This window comes from Clarias gariepinus, chromosome 16 (assembly GCF_024256425.1).
Source record: "Clarias gariepinus isolate MV-2021 ecotype Netherlands chromosome 16, CGAR_prim_01v2, whole genome shotgun sequence".
In the NCBI taxonomy this organism is placed as follows: domain Eukaryota; kingdom Metazoa; phylum Chordata; class Actinopteri; order Siluriformes; family Clariidae; genus Clarias; species Clarias gariepinus.
Window position 1 is genome coordinate 12568795 of NC_071115.1, and position 18252 is coordinate 12587046.

The following is an 18252-nucleotide window of genomic DNA, read 5'->3' on the forward strand; positions in this document are numbered from 1 at the left end:
GGGGACAGGGCTAACCACTACACCAACGTGCCGCCCCAGAGTTTATAATTGCACCTTAGAAATGGTGTGTAAGAAATGGTGTGGGTGCTTAAAGAAGTTTTGCTTGACAAATCCAATGACTAGCTTTGCATAGAAGTGTACCACTTTAGTGCCCATGCTAACACTAACGTGGAACTAAAATAAGGAATTGAAGTTGAATTAAACTGTTAATATTAAGAGAATTTCAGTGATAGTTTTTTTCAATGGAGTGGCGAATGATATGTTGGGCTGAAAATATTACTAAGAAACTAGAAAACCTAGAAAAAACAGCCTGGTTTAATCACCAAAGGGTCACATCACCCGTCCAGTCCTGACATCACTACAAGTGACTTTGACATGTTTGGGCCTTTAAAAGAGTTCCTGGAAGGCCAGCATTTCAGACACAGCAGGCAATCTGATCATGGCTCTGGCGTACTGAATTTTTTTTTTTTTTACCTTAATGGTATCCAAGCACTGGTGAAAAATTGGCAGGTTTAAGAGATAGACTCAGCTTAAACATATGTACATGGCTTGATGCCTTGGGCCTACACTGGACCCACTCAAACCATCTGTAAAGGTTTAAAACACAAAGTAAAACCTTGTGCAGGCAGTACTGACACCCACACTACTATAACAGAACATGTGTGTAGGCTGCTCACAAAACAAAATAAAATCCTCCACATGCCCCAGTTTATCAAATGTATGTGGACGGAATAATGTGGTGGCATGTAGCTTAGTGGTAGGCACCATCACCTCACAGCTTTAAGGTCAAGGGTTTGATGCTCACTTCTAGTCTGAGTGCATAGAGTTTGCATGTACACCGCTTTGCTTTGTGGGTTTGTTCTAGGTACTCAGTTTAGGCCTAACCATTTTTTTGCTTTACTAAAATACTAACAATATGCAAACATCATACACAAAAGCTGCATACAGTCCTGTGCAAAAGTAAGTGCCCCCTCTTTTCATTCTATGATTTTTTTAAATGTAAAAACATACTGTAATAAAATCATATTATAGCAGCAGGTCTTAGTATTACGGTAGGCAAATACAATCAGATGTTTTATAACCTTTTCCAGATTGATGTAAAGGAACAATTGCTTTGTTAAGCCCATTGCTCAGGTCTTTTCCTCTTGGCATTGCGTTAACACACAACTGAATGCTCCAGGCCAGCCAGCTTTTATAGAGTACTACACACCTGCTGATAATTAATTAATGATGATTAGCAGCACCCACCTGGCTGCAACTTACCCTCTTAAATCCTGTGGAAGCAGTAAGAGGGTACTATTATATTTGACTTTATTTATGTGAAAATAAATAATGGCGCTATGAAAAAAGTTATATGCTGTTGTTCGTTTGAGGTTGTGTTTATTGAATACTAAGACCTGTTACAATCAGATAATTATTATTATTATATTTTTACACACACACACACACACACACACACACCCCTATAGAATAAATAAAAAGAGGGGGCACTATTTTTTTTACACACGACAGTATATAGAGAATACCAGAAAAATGACTAATTTTAAAAGCAGAGAGAGTGAGAGCAAAGACAAAAATATGAGAAAAAAAATGAATAACTATGTAACCTCTGTGTAACTATTTTTCTACACCAGATGGCAGTGTGTACATTTAGTTAAATCTGAATGAATGGCTGCTTAGGAGTTCTGATGGAAACAATGACATCAAATAAGTAGAACAGGGTTTTTTTCCCCCTCAGCTCAAATCATCTTTCAGTGGCCTCCTTGATGGTTTTGATCTCTCAGATCAAACATGCAGAGAGGAGCTGAATTAATTTAATTTTCAGAAAAGACCTTATTCAATTATGTTAGAAGAAGAAAGAAGGTTTTATTGGTCATATACACATGATATAGCAGACAGGATTAAGGGGTAAAGGGTCCCCCCCCCCAAAGTCGCAACTTGGTAGTGCTACCTCTTGAACCCTTGCCCTTCTGCTCGGTAGACTAGAGTTTTAACCACCACTGCCAGTTATATTATATTTAAGCAATATCACATGAGAGGGAGTGATGTTGTGCTGATTATCGAGTTCCATAAAAATTCATTATTATGAACAGGTTATGAATTGTTTGTTTATTTATCCAGTTATTATTATATACAGAGAAGAAAGTAGTTTTGAATTCTCTCTGGTACTATGTAACCAAACCATGAAGGTGGTGGATGGAGTGGTAAATTTGGTAAAAAATGGTAAGTTTTTTTTTTTTATATATATATATTTCCAGTTATTCTGCTTTAGAATATCAGCTATGGTAATTTACAGGTTTTTTGGGTTAAATCATCAAGACATGTTAAATGGAAATCTAGTGCACTTGTTCTTCATGTCAATTAGGGCCCTTGATTACCAAATAGAGAGAGATTTGGGATTCTGCCTTGTGGTAGAAGCTAGTTAGAGCTAGTTGTAGTTTCCTTAGTTGTAAATACAACACAGCTGATTATGAGACAACTTTGGAATGACTTAAAAGCAATTATTAAGTAATCAAAGTGTTGCTTAAGGTGACAATGGGATCAAAAGTGTTTTCTTGCTGAAATTTGCTTCCCAGACCGGTTGTAAATGTGAGTTTTGGCAGGCAGTGGCTCTCTCCTCAGTATTGCAGACCATACAGACCTACTTTCACCTACAGAGACAGACGTCTATTATAATTAAAAAGTTTTTAGAACACGTTGAGTGATACATGTTGTTAAATGTGCCAGTGCTGTTACTGGCTATTAGCAAACTCGTGGAGTGCCTCTCGTTCAATTAGATTGCTCAGTCGGAACTAACTTTTGTATAATATGTATCATCCAGTAAGTGTGTAGTCAGCTGTAACATTATCAGTTGCTCAATAACTAGCTCCACTCACATGCTTATTAGCATTCTCCGGCTGCCGCCTTAAAACAGCAACTGATTCCTCTCAGGAATCTGAGGCTACAGTAAGCATTGATTTATCTCCTGGTCCTTTTCCAGTCTTTAGCTGTTCAATTCCTGTAAGCCAATGTCTGGTCTAGCTTCAGATTCCTGCTCTTGCCTGACTATACTGTAGTGTCATCTGACACGGTTCTCTGCCCTTCTCTGAGAATCTGCCTTGAGGTTTGATGTACAGGACATTCTGCAATACCAAAGTAGAAAAGGATGGCTTTATGAGTTCCCATAATCCTTCTGTCAGGAAGATCCAGAAAAATCCTGTCCATTCTCCTTTAACCGCTTAACAAGACATTTCTGCCTGCAAAACTGCCACTCACTGGATGTTTTGACATCATTCTGTGTAAACTCTAGAAACTGTGGTGTAAAAATCCAAGCTGTTTCTGGGGAATAAAAATTCACATGTACAACATAATACAAATGAAATCTTTAGATTTTTTAAATATTTAAATAAACAAGTTTTTGGGAATAAATAAATATAGTATTTCTCACTTAATCTTCATTTATACCACTTAATCCTGTATACAGGGTCACAGGAGCCGATCCCAGAAAACTTGATGGATGCACCTTGGACAGGGTGCTACTTTATCACAGTGAGTAGACACATATACAGACACTCACACACAGACAAATTGGGAATGCCAATTAGCCTAATCTGCAAGACATCCAAGACACTTTCAACCTATCTGCTTTGGATGCTGTGTTAGACCACAGCACATGTTTTGTGCAATGTCAAATGCTGGTGATTATAGCAGCAGACTAATAACCACAACATAACATAACATGCAACCCAAAATGTAACCCATGGCTTTGCCTGTGCAGAGGCATCCTCTCTTAAAGTGCTATCAAAGAGCTATTAATTTAACCTCTGTCCAGGGACTATTGCTTTTCATTTTCATCTCCCTTTCTTCCTTTGTCTTCCTGCTCATTTTTTAACCATGGATCCTTCGCCATACCATGAGATCATGTTGACTTGAACTTCTATATCATGTTGCGAGTGATGTAATGGAAAGTTTGAAATCTGATTCTAGTGGGTAGAGTGAGACACATCTTTAGGAATTTGATTTTAATTTGATTCCAAACCACGTCTGAATGTGGTTCAAATTGGATTTGCAAAAATCAGATTCAGTGTGGTTTTTTTCAGTGTTCAGACTACACGCAAGCAATATGATTCCGATCTGATTCCAATTTGGACATGCCAAAAATCAGATATGGGCTGGCAGTCTGAACAAGGCAAGTAAAAGGAATAAAAACTAATAGACTTTCAGTCATAAACAAAGTGTAAAGAGCCATTAATGCAACTGAAGTTGGTACATTCTTAAAAAGAGGACATGCTCTGGTGACCTCAGCAACACCAAATGAAGCAACGAAAGAAAACTAATTTGAATTGGATTGAAATTCTTTGCAACATTTAGCCAAATCAAGAACACTGTAGAAGAGGTAGAAATATCATTGTACAAACCTATGTATATTCAAAAGACACCTTCATGAATGTCACCTTAAGTTGTAATAGCGCTAAATAAAAGCCTGTTTAATTTTAAAACAAGATCAAAACATGTTGCATCATCTTTTAAACATGACAGAGGCAGTGTTAAGGCATGAACATGTATGGCTGCCAATTGATCTGGGCCACTGGTGTTTATTGATAATGTGACTACTGATGGAAGTAATAGGATTGATTCTTCAGGGTATAAGTGCTTTACTTTCTGCTCAGATTCAGTCAAATGCTGCCATGACATGTAGAACAAAACTTCACAGTACAATACAATGGTTACACAATACAATATGATTGATAATAGCCCAAAGTGTACAGAGATAACTGAGTGCTTTTAAAGGTCCAAGTCATTCACCTGACCTCAACCCAACTTTTACTTGCTGAAGACAAAACAGCTCAACGGAGGCATTTTATTTCAGTATTAGGTCGTGTACATGGGTTCCAGTTTTGAATTCATATATAAACTAACATTTTTGATTATGTTAGTGCATAATTACCATTGATCCTGTGAAAATGGACTTTATACATTTTGGCTGTAATTCCTGGCTGTAAATACTTAATGCAATATCTTTGTTAAACCTCTTGATTTAAATCTAAAACTCATCAATCTTGAGTGCTTCATTTTAAATCTGTAAAGTGGTGGTGTACACAATACAATATGAAAATACTTATGGACCAGACTATAAGTCAAGTCTGACATTTACATTTAGGCATTTGGCAAATCCAGAGCGACTTACAAAATGCAAGTTAAAGTTTCTGTCTTTGGATAGATCCTTACACTGGTTTACTAGGTTACTAGTGTAATAAATAAAAAATTAAATTCAAATTGTATTTGTCATGTACACATCCATACACAGTATATGCAATGAAATACTTATATGATTGTCTAGGACCTAAAATGGAAAGATAGATTACTTTTCCAAAAAAAAAATCAAATTATTTCCTCCGGGTACTCCAGTTTCCTCCCACAGTCCAAAGACATGTAGGTTAGGTTAATTGGTGTTCTCAAATTGCCTGTAGTGTGTGAATCGGTGTGTGAGTGAGTGTATGTGTGTGTGCCCTGCGATGGATTGGCGCCCTGTCCAGAGTGTGCCCTAAGTCTCCTGGGATACTGTAGGCTTCGGGCCCCCGCAACCCTGAAAACAGGATTAAGTGATAATGACGATGAGTAAGTGAGAGCATACAAATGAACAAAAATGAATTTGTTTGATAAACAAATAAAAATAAAATTAAAAAAAAATTTATACAATTATATAAATGACACAGGATATACAGAAAGTGCAAAATGTTAGTGTAAACTGCGAGGTATAAAATATAACTAAGTATATAGTAGGATAAAAATATGGTGTTTGGGTACGATCCAGTCATATGATTGAAACATTAAGAATTGAAATAATGTGTGTGTCAGTAGCTGTGTTATTGTCCATGTTTCTAGGTCTTCATTTTATGTCTAAATGAATAGTGTAGACACACAAACAAGAAATGTGTAACACATGAGCAGTGTGCAAATGTGCAACATAGCGACAGTATGTGCTACATCATGACTCTGATGTGTAAGTATGAATGTAGTATGTGTGTGTATTTATGGTGTGAAGGATATGGTAATACCTCAAGCTGCTGTCTGGAACAACAATAATACATAAAATTAAATACTAATAAGACAAATATTCCATGCAGCAGTATTATATTTTGGACACGGGTCGTCTTGTGTCGCCTCCTTTGTAATGCAAACTACTGCATTATGAATTGCGTTATTAAAAGCCTATTTACCCGACTCAGTACACGACTGCCTATTTCCAGCCTTTAAAAAAATCACAGAAAATTCCTTCATCAATCATATTGTTCTTATTGATGGCCACAGCACAAAACACACCACGGAAGATGCTGAACATCACAATACTGAAACATTACGATGGCGAGAACAGCCAAGGAAGAAACGATGCAACTGTATTATTCTGTCATTCCAATCACGCTGCTGGGATGAGGGGTATTTTTCCTTCTGCAGTCCATGACAGGTTTATTTAGACCTCTCTTATCGATGCACACACACACACACACACACACACACACACACACACATACTAGCGCAGAGAAGAGGAAAGAAGGAGAAACAGTTCATGCTGCATGTTACAGTATATACTGTATTCAGGTGCAGACTGAATAAAATATTCATGCTTTTCTTTAAGCATTATTCACAAGATTCAACTTTTATTTTGTTAACTAGACAGTTCGCTCTTACTGTATTTTAAGGCTTTTGCGTTCTATCTTATAATGAACTGTGGTACTGTCCAAATACGGTTTACACTAGTATGTGTAAGGACATAATATAGAAATGTTCATTCTTTCTCTGTGGATTGTTCACATGAAAAATGTGAGTCCCATTGAAGCATGTTTTCCCTCATGGTAAATTTAGTCACTGGCTATATATGAATATTTTATTTACTCTGCTCTGTATGTGTGTGAATTCATGAGAGAGCAAGTGATCTACTGACAAAGAAATAGGGAGAAGAATGGCAGAAAGAAGGGGGGATAGTGACACAAGAAGAGAAGGAGAGAGAGACACACAGAGAGAGAAACTGTGATGGCACTGAATAAACTCATGGAGAAAAAGAACATCACTGGCATTTTTCTTGTGCATGTTCAAGCTGTGTTCTTCTCCATGGGATGTGTTTTTATTGGTATTCCCTTGATACGCACTCTCTGACAGGTGATGCACAAGCTGTGGACCAGCTAACTAAGTGTAATATTAACAAGCTAGGCTACATTCATATGTAAAGGCTATCTAAACACACATAATGTACATCTTATCGAATCACAAAAAAACTAAACCCAATCAAATCACACATAATATATACCTAATCTAATCACACCTAATCTAATAACAAATAAACTAATCACACATAATATATACTTAATCTAATCACACATAATGTACACCTAATCTAACCACACATAATCTACACCCAATCTAATCACACCTAATCTAATAACATATAATCTACACATAATCTAATCACACATAATCTACACCTAATCTAATCACACCTAATCTAATCACCCATTATGTACACCTACTGTAATCTAATAACATATAATCTACACATAATCTAATCACACAATATATACTTAATCTAACCACACATAATCTACACCTAATCTAATAACATATAATCTAATCACACATAATATATACTTAATCTAATCACACATAATCTACACCTAATCTAATCACACCTAATCTAATCACCCATTATGTACACCTACTGTAATCTAATAACATATAATCTACACATAATCTAATTACACAATATATACTTAATCTAACCACACATAATCTACACCTAATCTAATAACATATAATCTAATCACACATAATATATACTTAATCTAATCACACATAATCTACACCTAATCTAATCACACCTAATCTAATCACCCATTATGTACACCTACTGTAATCTAATAACATATAATCTACACATAATCTAATCACACAATATATACTTAATCTAACCACACATAATCTACACCTAATCTAATAACATATAATCTAATCACACATAATATATACTTAATCTAATTACACATAATCTACACCTAATCTAATCACACCTAATCTAATCACCCATTATGTACACATAATCTACACATAATCTAATCACACATAATATATACTTAATCTAATCACACATAATGTACACCTAATTTAACTACACATAATCTACATCTAATCTAATTACACCTAATCTAAACCTTATCTAATCACACATAATTTACAAATAACCTCATCACACATAATATGCACATAATCTAGTCATACATAATATAACAACAGATAATCTATACCTAATTTCATCACATATAATTCTACAGATACAGGGGATTAGAAATTATATTCAAAAATGCTAGAGTATTCTTAAAAACATAGTAATCGTGTCGAAGGCAATACTAATATTGTGTTATATCTACAAGCTCGTAAGTGATGAAACTACATGACTTGTTTATGGTATTAAAAAGAAAATAACTTATTAAAAAGCTAATTAAAAGCTGCCCTCCTTCCTTACTACTAGTCCAATGCCTTTTAATCCTTTTCCTGCTGTTATCTCCTCCCAGACACGATCCTCTTTCAGTTGGTCTCTGTGCTCAGAGAAGCAGTGGGATGAGCAAAATTTCCAGTGCTCCTGGTGAGAACCAATCTGTGCACATACTTGGAGCTAGTGTGGAATCACTCTCATTTATTCTTTCTCTATACCGCTTATCCTGTTCAGAATCGCACAAGGTCTTGACCCTAACCCAGGGCCTTGGTGCATAAGACACATAAGGACACAAGCACACACTCACTCACACACTATGAGCAGTTTCGAAATGCTAAGTAGCCTACCCTGCATGTCTTCGGACCATGGGAGGACAAACAAGTACTTGTAAGAAACTCACCAAGCACGGGGCCAACATGCAAACTCCACACACACGGACCCAAAGCGGGAATCAAACCCATACCCTTGGGGGTTGAATAGAAAGGAGGTATAAGTCTTATAAGTCAAGTTATATGTCTGGCTAGTGCTGCTGGGCAAAATGAAAGAGAGAGAGAGAGAGAGAGAACACATAATGGAAGATATAAAATGGGATAGCTTAAATGCACATAGATGTGAGGCAGGTAGAGTGAACCAGAGAAAAAAACATCTAAAGGCAGATCATTTAATCACAGGAAATTTAGACTTCAAATTACAGGCATCAGATTTTGCCTACCCTGCACTATTTAAATATATACCTCTGCAGGGCAGAAAGGAGAAACTGCTACCGAAGGGCTTTTTATGTTTGCACTGTTATTCAAGTAAACTTCATATAGCCAAGTCTTTTAAGTGTTATTTGATATAGAGCCACAAAGCAACTGTAAAAAATACATTTTTCAGTAATTACCTACAAAAATAAAATAAATAAATAAACGCACATACATTTTCAGTGCATCTAGTTAATTTACAATAACAGGAAAACATCTTTTACAATTTAAATTGAAAGTTATAACTAATATATCCTGCATTCATGATATGTTGTTAGTCCTTTGGCTGCTCCCGTTGAGGGGTCCATTCAATCCACACAACTTGGCAAAGTTTATATGGCAGATGTTCTTCCAAAATGGACTAAGTTATTAGTCCATTTTATCCAGGCTTAAGACCGGCACTGCATCCAGTGGCTGGGCCAAACCTACATTCATTATATGTAAAGTGAAATATTTCAACCCTTTTCAATAATTATGGCTTACAGCTCATGAATAAAATTAAAATCCAGTATGTCAAAATATCCATTTTGCGTAAATTACTATTCATACAGTATAAATACCTTGTAGATCTTGACCTAGTTCAGTTCACACATGGGGAAGACTGCTGACGTGACACGACAGTTGATCATCGCAACCCTCCACAAGGACAGTAAGCACTAAACAAAGGTGTTCAGTGGGGCTGAAGTCAGGGTGCTGAACGGGAGAATCAAATTCCTATGTAAGTGCACCTTAAAATAATGCTAGAAAGTAGACATGAGATGCACTCGTGTGTAGGGCGCTGGTGCATTTGGAACTTTCTTTCACCAGGTTTTCTAAATGCTATTATAACTGTATAGCCCACATACATACACCACGAGTCAAAAGTTTGCACGAGCTGCACAGGTGCACAAACAACAGTGAAGACTGCAAGCTTAAAAATATTGTCAAGCAAAGACTGATTCAAGACCTTAAGAGAGCTTTAAAGAAATGGAGTAAGGCTGGAGTCAGTGCATCATGAGCCACTATGCTCAGATATCCTGAAGAAATGGATTGCATTCCTAGTATCAAGCCACTCAGAACCACAGACGTCAGAACCATCTTACCTAAGAAATAGAGGAACTGGACTAAGTAGAAACTAAATTTTGCATTTTATTTGGAAAATTAGGGCTCAGAGTCTGGAGAAAGAGTAGAAAAGCACAGAAGTTGCTTGGAGTCATGTGTGAAGTTTCCATAGTTGGTAATGATTTGGGTTGCAATGCCATCTGCATATGTTGGTCCACTGTGTTTTAGAGCACTTCATGCTTCCGTCTGCTAGTCCAGCGAGACTAAACACCATTCCACAGTCCCAAAACTACCAGTAACTGGTTTACCCAACTAACCTGACCTGAACGCCCTAGAGAAACCATGGAATGTTGTCAAGATGAAGTTTCGGAACACCTGACCCAAAAATGCAGATGAGCTGAATGCTGCTATCGAAGCAACCAGGTCTTTAATAAGCAGTGCCACAGGCTGATCGCCTTCATGCCATGCCGCACTTACACACCAATTCATGCTAAAGGAGCCCTAATTAAGTATTGGGTGGATAAATAAACAATTTTCAGAAGATGTACATTTCTGTGTTGTAAATCTTTTTTTTATTGATCTTAGGCAATATTAATATTTTGAGATACTAAAATATATGAAAGTTTCACTTTAGTACTTATATTCAGGCAGCAGCTTAGGAACCCTGAACTTCATTAAGATAAATTTAGCCTTAATTTAGAATTTTAACTTTACTAATACCAGTCAAGGGTTGGGAGTTTGAATCTTGCCTCCAGTCTGTGTGTAGTTTACTTGGTTCTCTCCATGCTTGTTTTTTACCCCACAGTCCAATGACGTATTTTAGATGATAGGTGTTTCCAAATTGCATTGAGTGTGGCTGCGTGTAGGTTACTGATAAGCACTGATGTTTACTGAGTAATTTTTGTTCCAGTTTGTTATGAAGGTGTTCATTTGTTGTAAAGTTCCAAGTGTGTAGCTTCCCTATTTAAAAATGACAAAACGAAGATATTAATTTACATTTCTTTTTATTTAAAAAGATTTACACTTGTATTTAAATTAACCAACATGGCACACATGATAGAAATGCTGGTTTAGTAAAGAAAACAGTCAGAGATATGGGTAGGGAAAAAAAAGACATAAAAGTATTGAGGAAATTCTTTAAAACAGATTGCCTGGCAGGCAAAATGAAAGGAAAAAAAATAAGGGGTATTTGAAAATGACAAACACGCTTCTCTTTCATACACTACAACACAGGACATATGTTCTTAAAGGAGCAGTTTGTAATTTTAAGAGCCCTCTGCTGCCTCATAAGGCATGAAATAATGGGCAGACCTGAGCAGCTCTGATCTGGCTGGGGAGGAGCTTATTTCTGGGCCAGAAAAGTGTAAACAAAAGCCTGAGATAAAGACACTAGCCAATCCAGCCCATGCCAATACTGTAAATCACAGTTTTTCTAAGGTATTCTTGATGTTATGTGATTATTACAGGTTGACAAACAATTACACATTACAAACTGCACTTTAAAATCACCTTGGGGTCGAATACTACAGCAGTATGCTACACAGCACACAACAGAATGTGATAAATCCGTTGGACGTAAAATTAATTCCAGGGTCCATCAATTTCACTGAGACAATTATTAGTAGCTATTAGTCAATACTTTGAATGATGCCCTGCATTCTATGTAAAAAAAAAAGCAGAAAAAAGTACAGTAGGTGAGCTGTAAACGGCTTATGCTGTCAGATTTTGTCTCAGACATACACACGCAATAAACACACATGCACACAAAAGTCAAGTAGAAAAAGATCTGCATAGCTGAAACAGTACTGTGAACGCAGGTATATAAATATATAAAAGAAGGTAGTGTGTGAAGGAAGAGGAAAGTGGCTGGAGTGACATCAGCGCTAGGAGCACTTCCAAACACACACCGCTAGGCTGCCGCCGAAAAACATGTACAATAGATTCTTTACTTCGTGAGTCACCTCAAATCCAAAACCCTCGCCGATTACTACATGCCAAGAACTCCCAAACTTCTTATCCATGGACTCCTTTATCATCTTAGCTGCACTCTGAGGAAGAGAATAATGTAAGTCACTTACAGTAATAGTCAAGTCATCACTAAGTGATCTCTTACCATATGCATGCAGACATACTTCCTATAACTGTGAACTTCTTAAATAATTTGTTGCCGTTTATAAATAAAAGCTATTGGTATCAGTAAATTGGTCTACTCACTCTCATAGCTACTCTTTATTTATGCAACAATACACACTCTGATAAAATTTCTGCTTCCTTATGAAATATGTTCTGGATTGAATGCAAAATGGTGGAATTAATAATGAACTACTGGGATACCACTGGACAGAACTGTTATATAAGAGCCATTAAAAGCCCTAAATAGTAAGAAAGTCAACATCATACTCTTAATATTCTTCAGCTGTGCACTGACTTTACCCTTATTTTATTTCAGTTTTTACTTTACTAGTCTTTTAATTTGGTTTCTTAAAATACAGAAAACACAGGATGACTATTTAAACAAAAGCTGAAATAAACAGAGTGCAGTCAGTTAACAATTATGATTCATGATTTCATTTTCCCAGACCAATCTGAAAAGCTAAAGGTTTATTTAGAAATGACCTTCCGGCAGCTAAATATAAGCTACCTTCTGTTGGATTTTTGTTATTGGCTAGCATCTTTGGGACTGCTATTTAAGCGGATCCAGTCTGCTTCTAGCAGATTTGGCAACCCTGACACGAATATAAAACTGTTGTGAGTCAATCAGCAGCCCACATTACTAAAGTTCTCAAAGCTAACAGAATGTATGGTAACGGTTACAAGACGAGTAGGCTACAGTTACTGTCCAGATGGCTACACTATGAGGGATCGGCATGATGTAAGTGTTTAGACTCTGAGCCAGACAGACTGAGAACCTGTCAACACTCCTACGAGTGTGGGTGGGAAAACAGAGCCATGCACAGAGCCAATTCAGTACCCCTGCCCATACCTGCCCATGTCTGGAAACATGCATACAGTTCTAACCTCGTTATTGGTGGCATACTTTTCACAGGCTGTGACACACAGCTCCATGGTTTCGACTCTCATCTCCTCTGGCATGTCTGTGTGCTACAACAGAAACACGATAAAAATGAGGGTATGTAGATCCAAATATTTTTAAGTGTGTATGACTTCTTGCACTTTTTATATACAGTCATCTCATTTTAGAAGGACAAAAAGTAACAACAACTGGCGGATCTTTTTCTTTTTGAATGGCAAGATGTGTTACTCTATCATGACTGCAAGTACAAAAAAGCAGATCTAGAGTTAATTTCAAGCCTGTAAAGAATCTGCTGCTGTTAATTTGCAGTATGAAAGTTCAAAAAGCTATGCTGTCCGGCCAAAAAAAAAAAAAAAAAGACTCATGCATTTATATAGTAGTAACTCTTTCACAATTTGAGTCCTGGAAAATGCGTGTGCCATTAGCAAAGAAAAACTCAAAGATAGTCAAAGATAACCTGGTCATTCATTACATTCAGGTCATCAGTTGACTTCATTTTACTGCCATATTTTATTACTATGCCTAGTCCTGACCAATTGAAGCAACCCCACATCATAACACTGCATCCACAGACTTGTACAGTAGGCACTATGCATGATGACCGCATTATTTCAAGTGCTTCCCTTCTTAACTCTGATGCACCAATTGCTTTGGAACATGGTCAATCTGAACTCATCAGACCACATGACCTTTTTATTGCTCCAAAGTCAAATCATAATGCTCCCTATCATATTCAAGCTTTTTTATGATCATCTTACTAACATGTGACTTTTTAATGGCCACACAAATGTTTAGTCCATTCAACCAGATTTTAACCATATTAGTTTAGTCAACCACATTTCCTGCACAAAGTTGATGGTTCAGCACTATCCTTCTAGGTTTTAATAATGTGTTGAATGTTCTTAACATAGTTTCAGTAATATTAAATCTCCTTAGTTTTCACTTGGTGAAGCTCAATAATCTGTCCTTCCTGAAATGCAGACTATTTTTTGCCAGGCAGTGTATGACTGCAAGCCACCATTAGATCGAAAAATCTAAAATTCAAGAAACAGAGAACATAGTTGATTTGGTCACACTCAACTACTATCTCTATACTTTCCTAAAAGAAAAAGAACAAATGCTGAGCTCAGAAACACCAAAAAGCCTGAAAGACCAACTTTTTATATGACACGAGAGTTATTCACTAGTGGAAAAAAAAAAAACCTTCACTATAAGATCAAGACTACCTACTGGGAAGTAGATACATCTGTCAAAGTCAACAATCAAGAGAAGCCTTCACCAGAATAAATACAAAGGGGTTTGCTGCAAGATGTAAACCACTGGTAAGTTTAAAAATAGGAAAACAGATTAGAGTCCAAAAATACAGTTCTGAAACTATGTCTACAAACAATGATGGAATAAGAAGAGTACTGGGAAAGGAACTCATAATGATCCGAAGCACACCAATTCAATCTTATGCTGTGGGCATTTATGGCTGGTAAATGAACAGTTTCCTTTGCATTTACTGAATATTTTACTTATGACTTAAGTAGCAGTATGAATTCTTAAGTGTATAGGGCTAGATTATTTGCACAGATTAAATTCCAGTCTCATTTGCTGGCATTTAAGTGTGCAGATTGACAATAACCTGATGCATACTTCAAAAGCAACCCAGGAATGCCCTAGGTTAAAAAATATATATATAAACAAAATGTTGATTTACTTTTGGAGTCTTAAAAATATGAACACATACAAAATCTTGTAATTGACACTGTTAAACAAATTTGAACAATCCCCTAAATTAAAGGTCAAAGCTTAAACTTTATAATTATTATCATTATACTGTGAAATATGGTGTTAAACAAAAATAACAGTACCCTCTTCAATGTCCAAATCCTGTGGATTTGATTACATATTGAGTATTTTATGAGAGGACACAATCCTATTCTTTATGGACCTTTACTGAAATTAAGTAAAATGAATGAGATGCGTCCGAAACAAAGCTTCACAGATGGGTCTCTGGACTTCTTTTAAAGCAAAGCAGCGTGACTGAGTGTAATGTGCTGTTCTGGGTGGGAGTGTTGTTCCAGCGCTTTTGCATCTGCAGTGGATGTGCGATTTGACTCTTTTCTTTGAACCTCTTTACTCAAAACACGTCTAAGAAAACTCTAAAACAAAAAATAAATCAGTATACTGGATGTTTATGGAAGACACATTTTTGTCATCCAGCTTACACATTGTCATTCAGCTTACTGAATTCTTAATTCTTGGTATAAGGCACTGAAGCAAAATAAGTTGTGTCCTAATAATGTGCTACTAGTGACAAACAATAAATAATAAACTTTTCATTTTTTAGCTTTCTTGTATAAAAACCAAAAAGAGAAGCAAGGTGTCCGACACCCGCATTGAATGATTTGGGGTTCAGCAAAAACAGTGAGCATGCTTAAAATCACAACACAGTGATTTGGAAATGTATTAAATCCTTTTGTGTTTTTCAATGACAAAGTTGGTATTTTCATTTAGCAGGCACTTTATCCAGATTGACTTACTGTATGTAAGTGCATCACTAAATATCCTTACACTGATTCACTAGGTTAATAGCTGGAAGTACCATCAGTCAAACACTGCTGGGAAGTATGGATTCTCCAATCTGTACAATTCTAACAACAGTACATACATATGACATATGATCTGAGAAAGTATCATAAAATTTTAAAGTGTATTGAGCTTTTGAGAAGTTCTAGTGAGATTTAGCAGCTGCCCTTATGGATAACTTTTTATACTGAAATTATTCACACTGTGTTGTTTTTAATCTGTGAATAAGGTTAGTTGTGTTAAACTGTTTTGCATGCTTCTGTTATTGGCCACTTGAGAGACAACCGATCTGTAAAAATTAAGTGATTATCATGCAATTTCGATGAGACTGGACTGACTAATCAACACAAGTGCAGACACACTGACCTACACTACCAAACTATAGTACACACCAATCTGTAAATGTTTCACTGTTTATCTCTTTTGCACAATATTCATTACTTTTTGCACTAATTCCTCAATTCTTGCTGCTGTGTTAAGGAATGTTTACTGTTTCTCCACTACCTCAACACCATATTTTATGTTCCGTTATGTCAGGGTTGTCGCACTGTCACTTTGTTGTTGCTCGTTTGCACATTTGCACGTGCACTTTATGTTGTCTGTTAAACCTGTAGATAGTCTTACTTAGCTAGTTAGTTTTTGTTCATTTATGTTGTAATTTATATTAGGATTATCTGTCTTGTCTCTGCTAGCCAGCTAACTAGACCTCTTAGTTAGCTAGTTTAGTTTTTCTGTTAATTTATGGGTCAATTTATGTTGCATGTAGCACCTTGGTCCTGGAGGAACGTTGTTTCGTTTCACTGTGTACTAACTGTATATGGTTGAAGTGACAATAAAGCCTACTTGAACTTGATTAGGGCACCCTTATTGGGAAGAATTATTAATAGTATTTTTTAATACTATTACACGCAAATGCTTAAGAAACAGACAGGTCTTTAGCCGTCTCTTAAAGATTGTTATGGCTTGGTTGTACAAAGATCTAGGGGAAGTTTATTCCAAGATCTAGGTGCCAGAACAGAAAACAGTAAAGATCCCTGAGAGATGCTGTGACCAGTCAAACAGTGCTGGATAATCATGGGGTACGTGGTGCAGTGCGGGGTGTGATAAGTGTGCATTTGCATTTCTACACACTGAATTATATGATGAAAACTTTAAACATAACAAAAACTGAAAACAAACCCTAATGAGAGGAAAGCTGTGTAATCTCTTGTAGTCCGCCTCCTCTTTCTTACTTTCTCCTGTTTCTGCCATTTGGATTTCTTACTAGAAGGGGAAAAAAACATAGAAAACTAGATGTAAGAGACAATAATTATTTTATTTCCAGATATTTTGATGGGGTGCAGACCAGAAAACAATTTTACTTAACTTGGGTCAACAAGAGAAGTCTAGGCAGTCAGGGTTATTTTCCCTAAGCACTCTATGTACAGGGAATGCAAGCAGTGATAAAACTTACCGACGCTATAAGAATAAATAAAACAAGATAGTAATTACACATGTTTCTCCAGCCATGTAACTTAGACATGCCCATATCTTGCTCTCAGCTAGCTGTTACCTTGGGCTGACTAGCGGGCTAGCAGAACAATGAAAACCAGTGTATTAACGTTATGCTTACAAGTGACGCTAGCAAGAAAATGTCTCTTTAGTATTATAATTTTTATTTTCGATATTTCCGAATCAGTTACATTAACCACCGAACGTTTAGGAGAAGTAGCCAGAAAAGTGTGTTAGACATAACGGTGCAATTCTGTTTGGGCTAAATGCTAACAGGCTAACATAGTAACCATACAGGCGTTATCTACCCAGTCGTGTTTGTGCACAGAACAGACCGCTAGCACTAACGCTAATTAATAATCGTACATTTATTCTATTTAAGCAGTGTACACTGAGTGTGTGTGACGTTACCGCTTTCTCGCGCTGCGAGGAAACTTACTTTCTTCAACTACCGTTGACATGGAGACAAACCAGCCATAGCAACCATGGAGGAGGAAACCCACGTGATCGTGCTACTTCCGTTGTCCTGGCGGGGAAAAACAAGGACGAGGAGAAAGCAAGAGAAAAGAAAGAAAGAGTGGTTAAAAACTTTAGGTGGTTGGTTTGATTGCTTAGTAAACAATTTTCTTTGAGTTTTAACTGCACCCAAGTAAAAATACATTTGAATAGTATAATTTCTTCCTACATTTTTCTTACTCCTTTCTCCCTATCAATTTTAATAGTCAGGTAATTCTACAGAAAAGGTTAAATTTTGGGTGATAAAAATCTTCTGAAATGTATTTCTTCTTTTACAGCTAGATTTTTTTAAATAGCAAGAACTTACTCTTAAGCTTGATGAAAAGGAAACATTAAAAAATAAAATCATCACACATATTAAGAACAAAAAAAAAAGAAAAACAGTCAAA

The 18252-nt window shown here is 36.4% G+C and overlaps 1 protein-coding gene across 2 annotated transcripts; it reads right to left on the reverse strand.

The window, feature by feature from the left end:
• Positions 1–11235: 11235 nt before the first annotated feature.
• On the reverse strand, positions 11236–17873 carry dnal4a (dynein, axonemal, light chain 4a). Of its 2 annotated transcripts, none has more exons than XM_053514034.1 (4): positions 17787–17873; positions 17036–17119; positions 13267–13350; positions 11236–12296 (listed from the first exon to the last, which is right to left on the reverse strand). In XM_053514034.1, exons 2-4 carry the CDS (start codon positions 17105–17107, stop codon positions 12132–12134), a joined length of 321 nt encoding a protein of 106 aa, XP_053370009.1. In that variant the 5' UTR covers positions 17108–17119; positions 17787–17873; the 3' UTR covers positions 11236–12131. The 2 variants fall into 2 exon arrangements, with proteins under 2 accessions (XP_053370009.1, XP_053370010.1); XM_053514035.1 differs by having other exon boundaries at positions 17759–17852.
• Between the last annotated feature and the right edge of the window lie 379 nt (positions 17874–18252).

What these genes read in the sequence shown, in the direction of transcription:
- dnal4a (XM_053514034.1), bottom strand. Translation starts at nt 17,107, where the DNA reads ATGGCAGAAACAGGAGAAAGTAAGAAAGAGGAGGCGGACTACAAGAGA. An exon ending in ACAGCTTTCCTCTCATTAGG is followed by an intron (nt 13,351 to 17,035) that starts GTTTGTTTTCAG and finishes TTTCTGTTGTAG; the next exon opens with CACACAGACATGCCAGAGGA. An exon ending in AGTATGCCACCAATAACGAG is followed by an intron (nt 12,297 to 13,266) that starts GTTAGAACTGTA and finishes TCTCTTCCTCAG; the next exon opens with AGTGCAGCTAAGATGATAAA.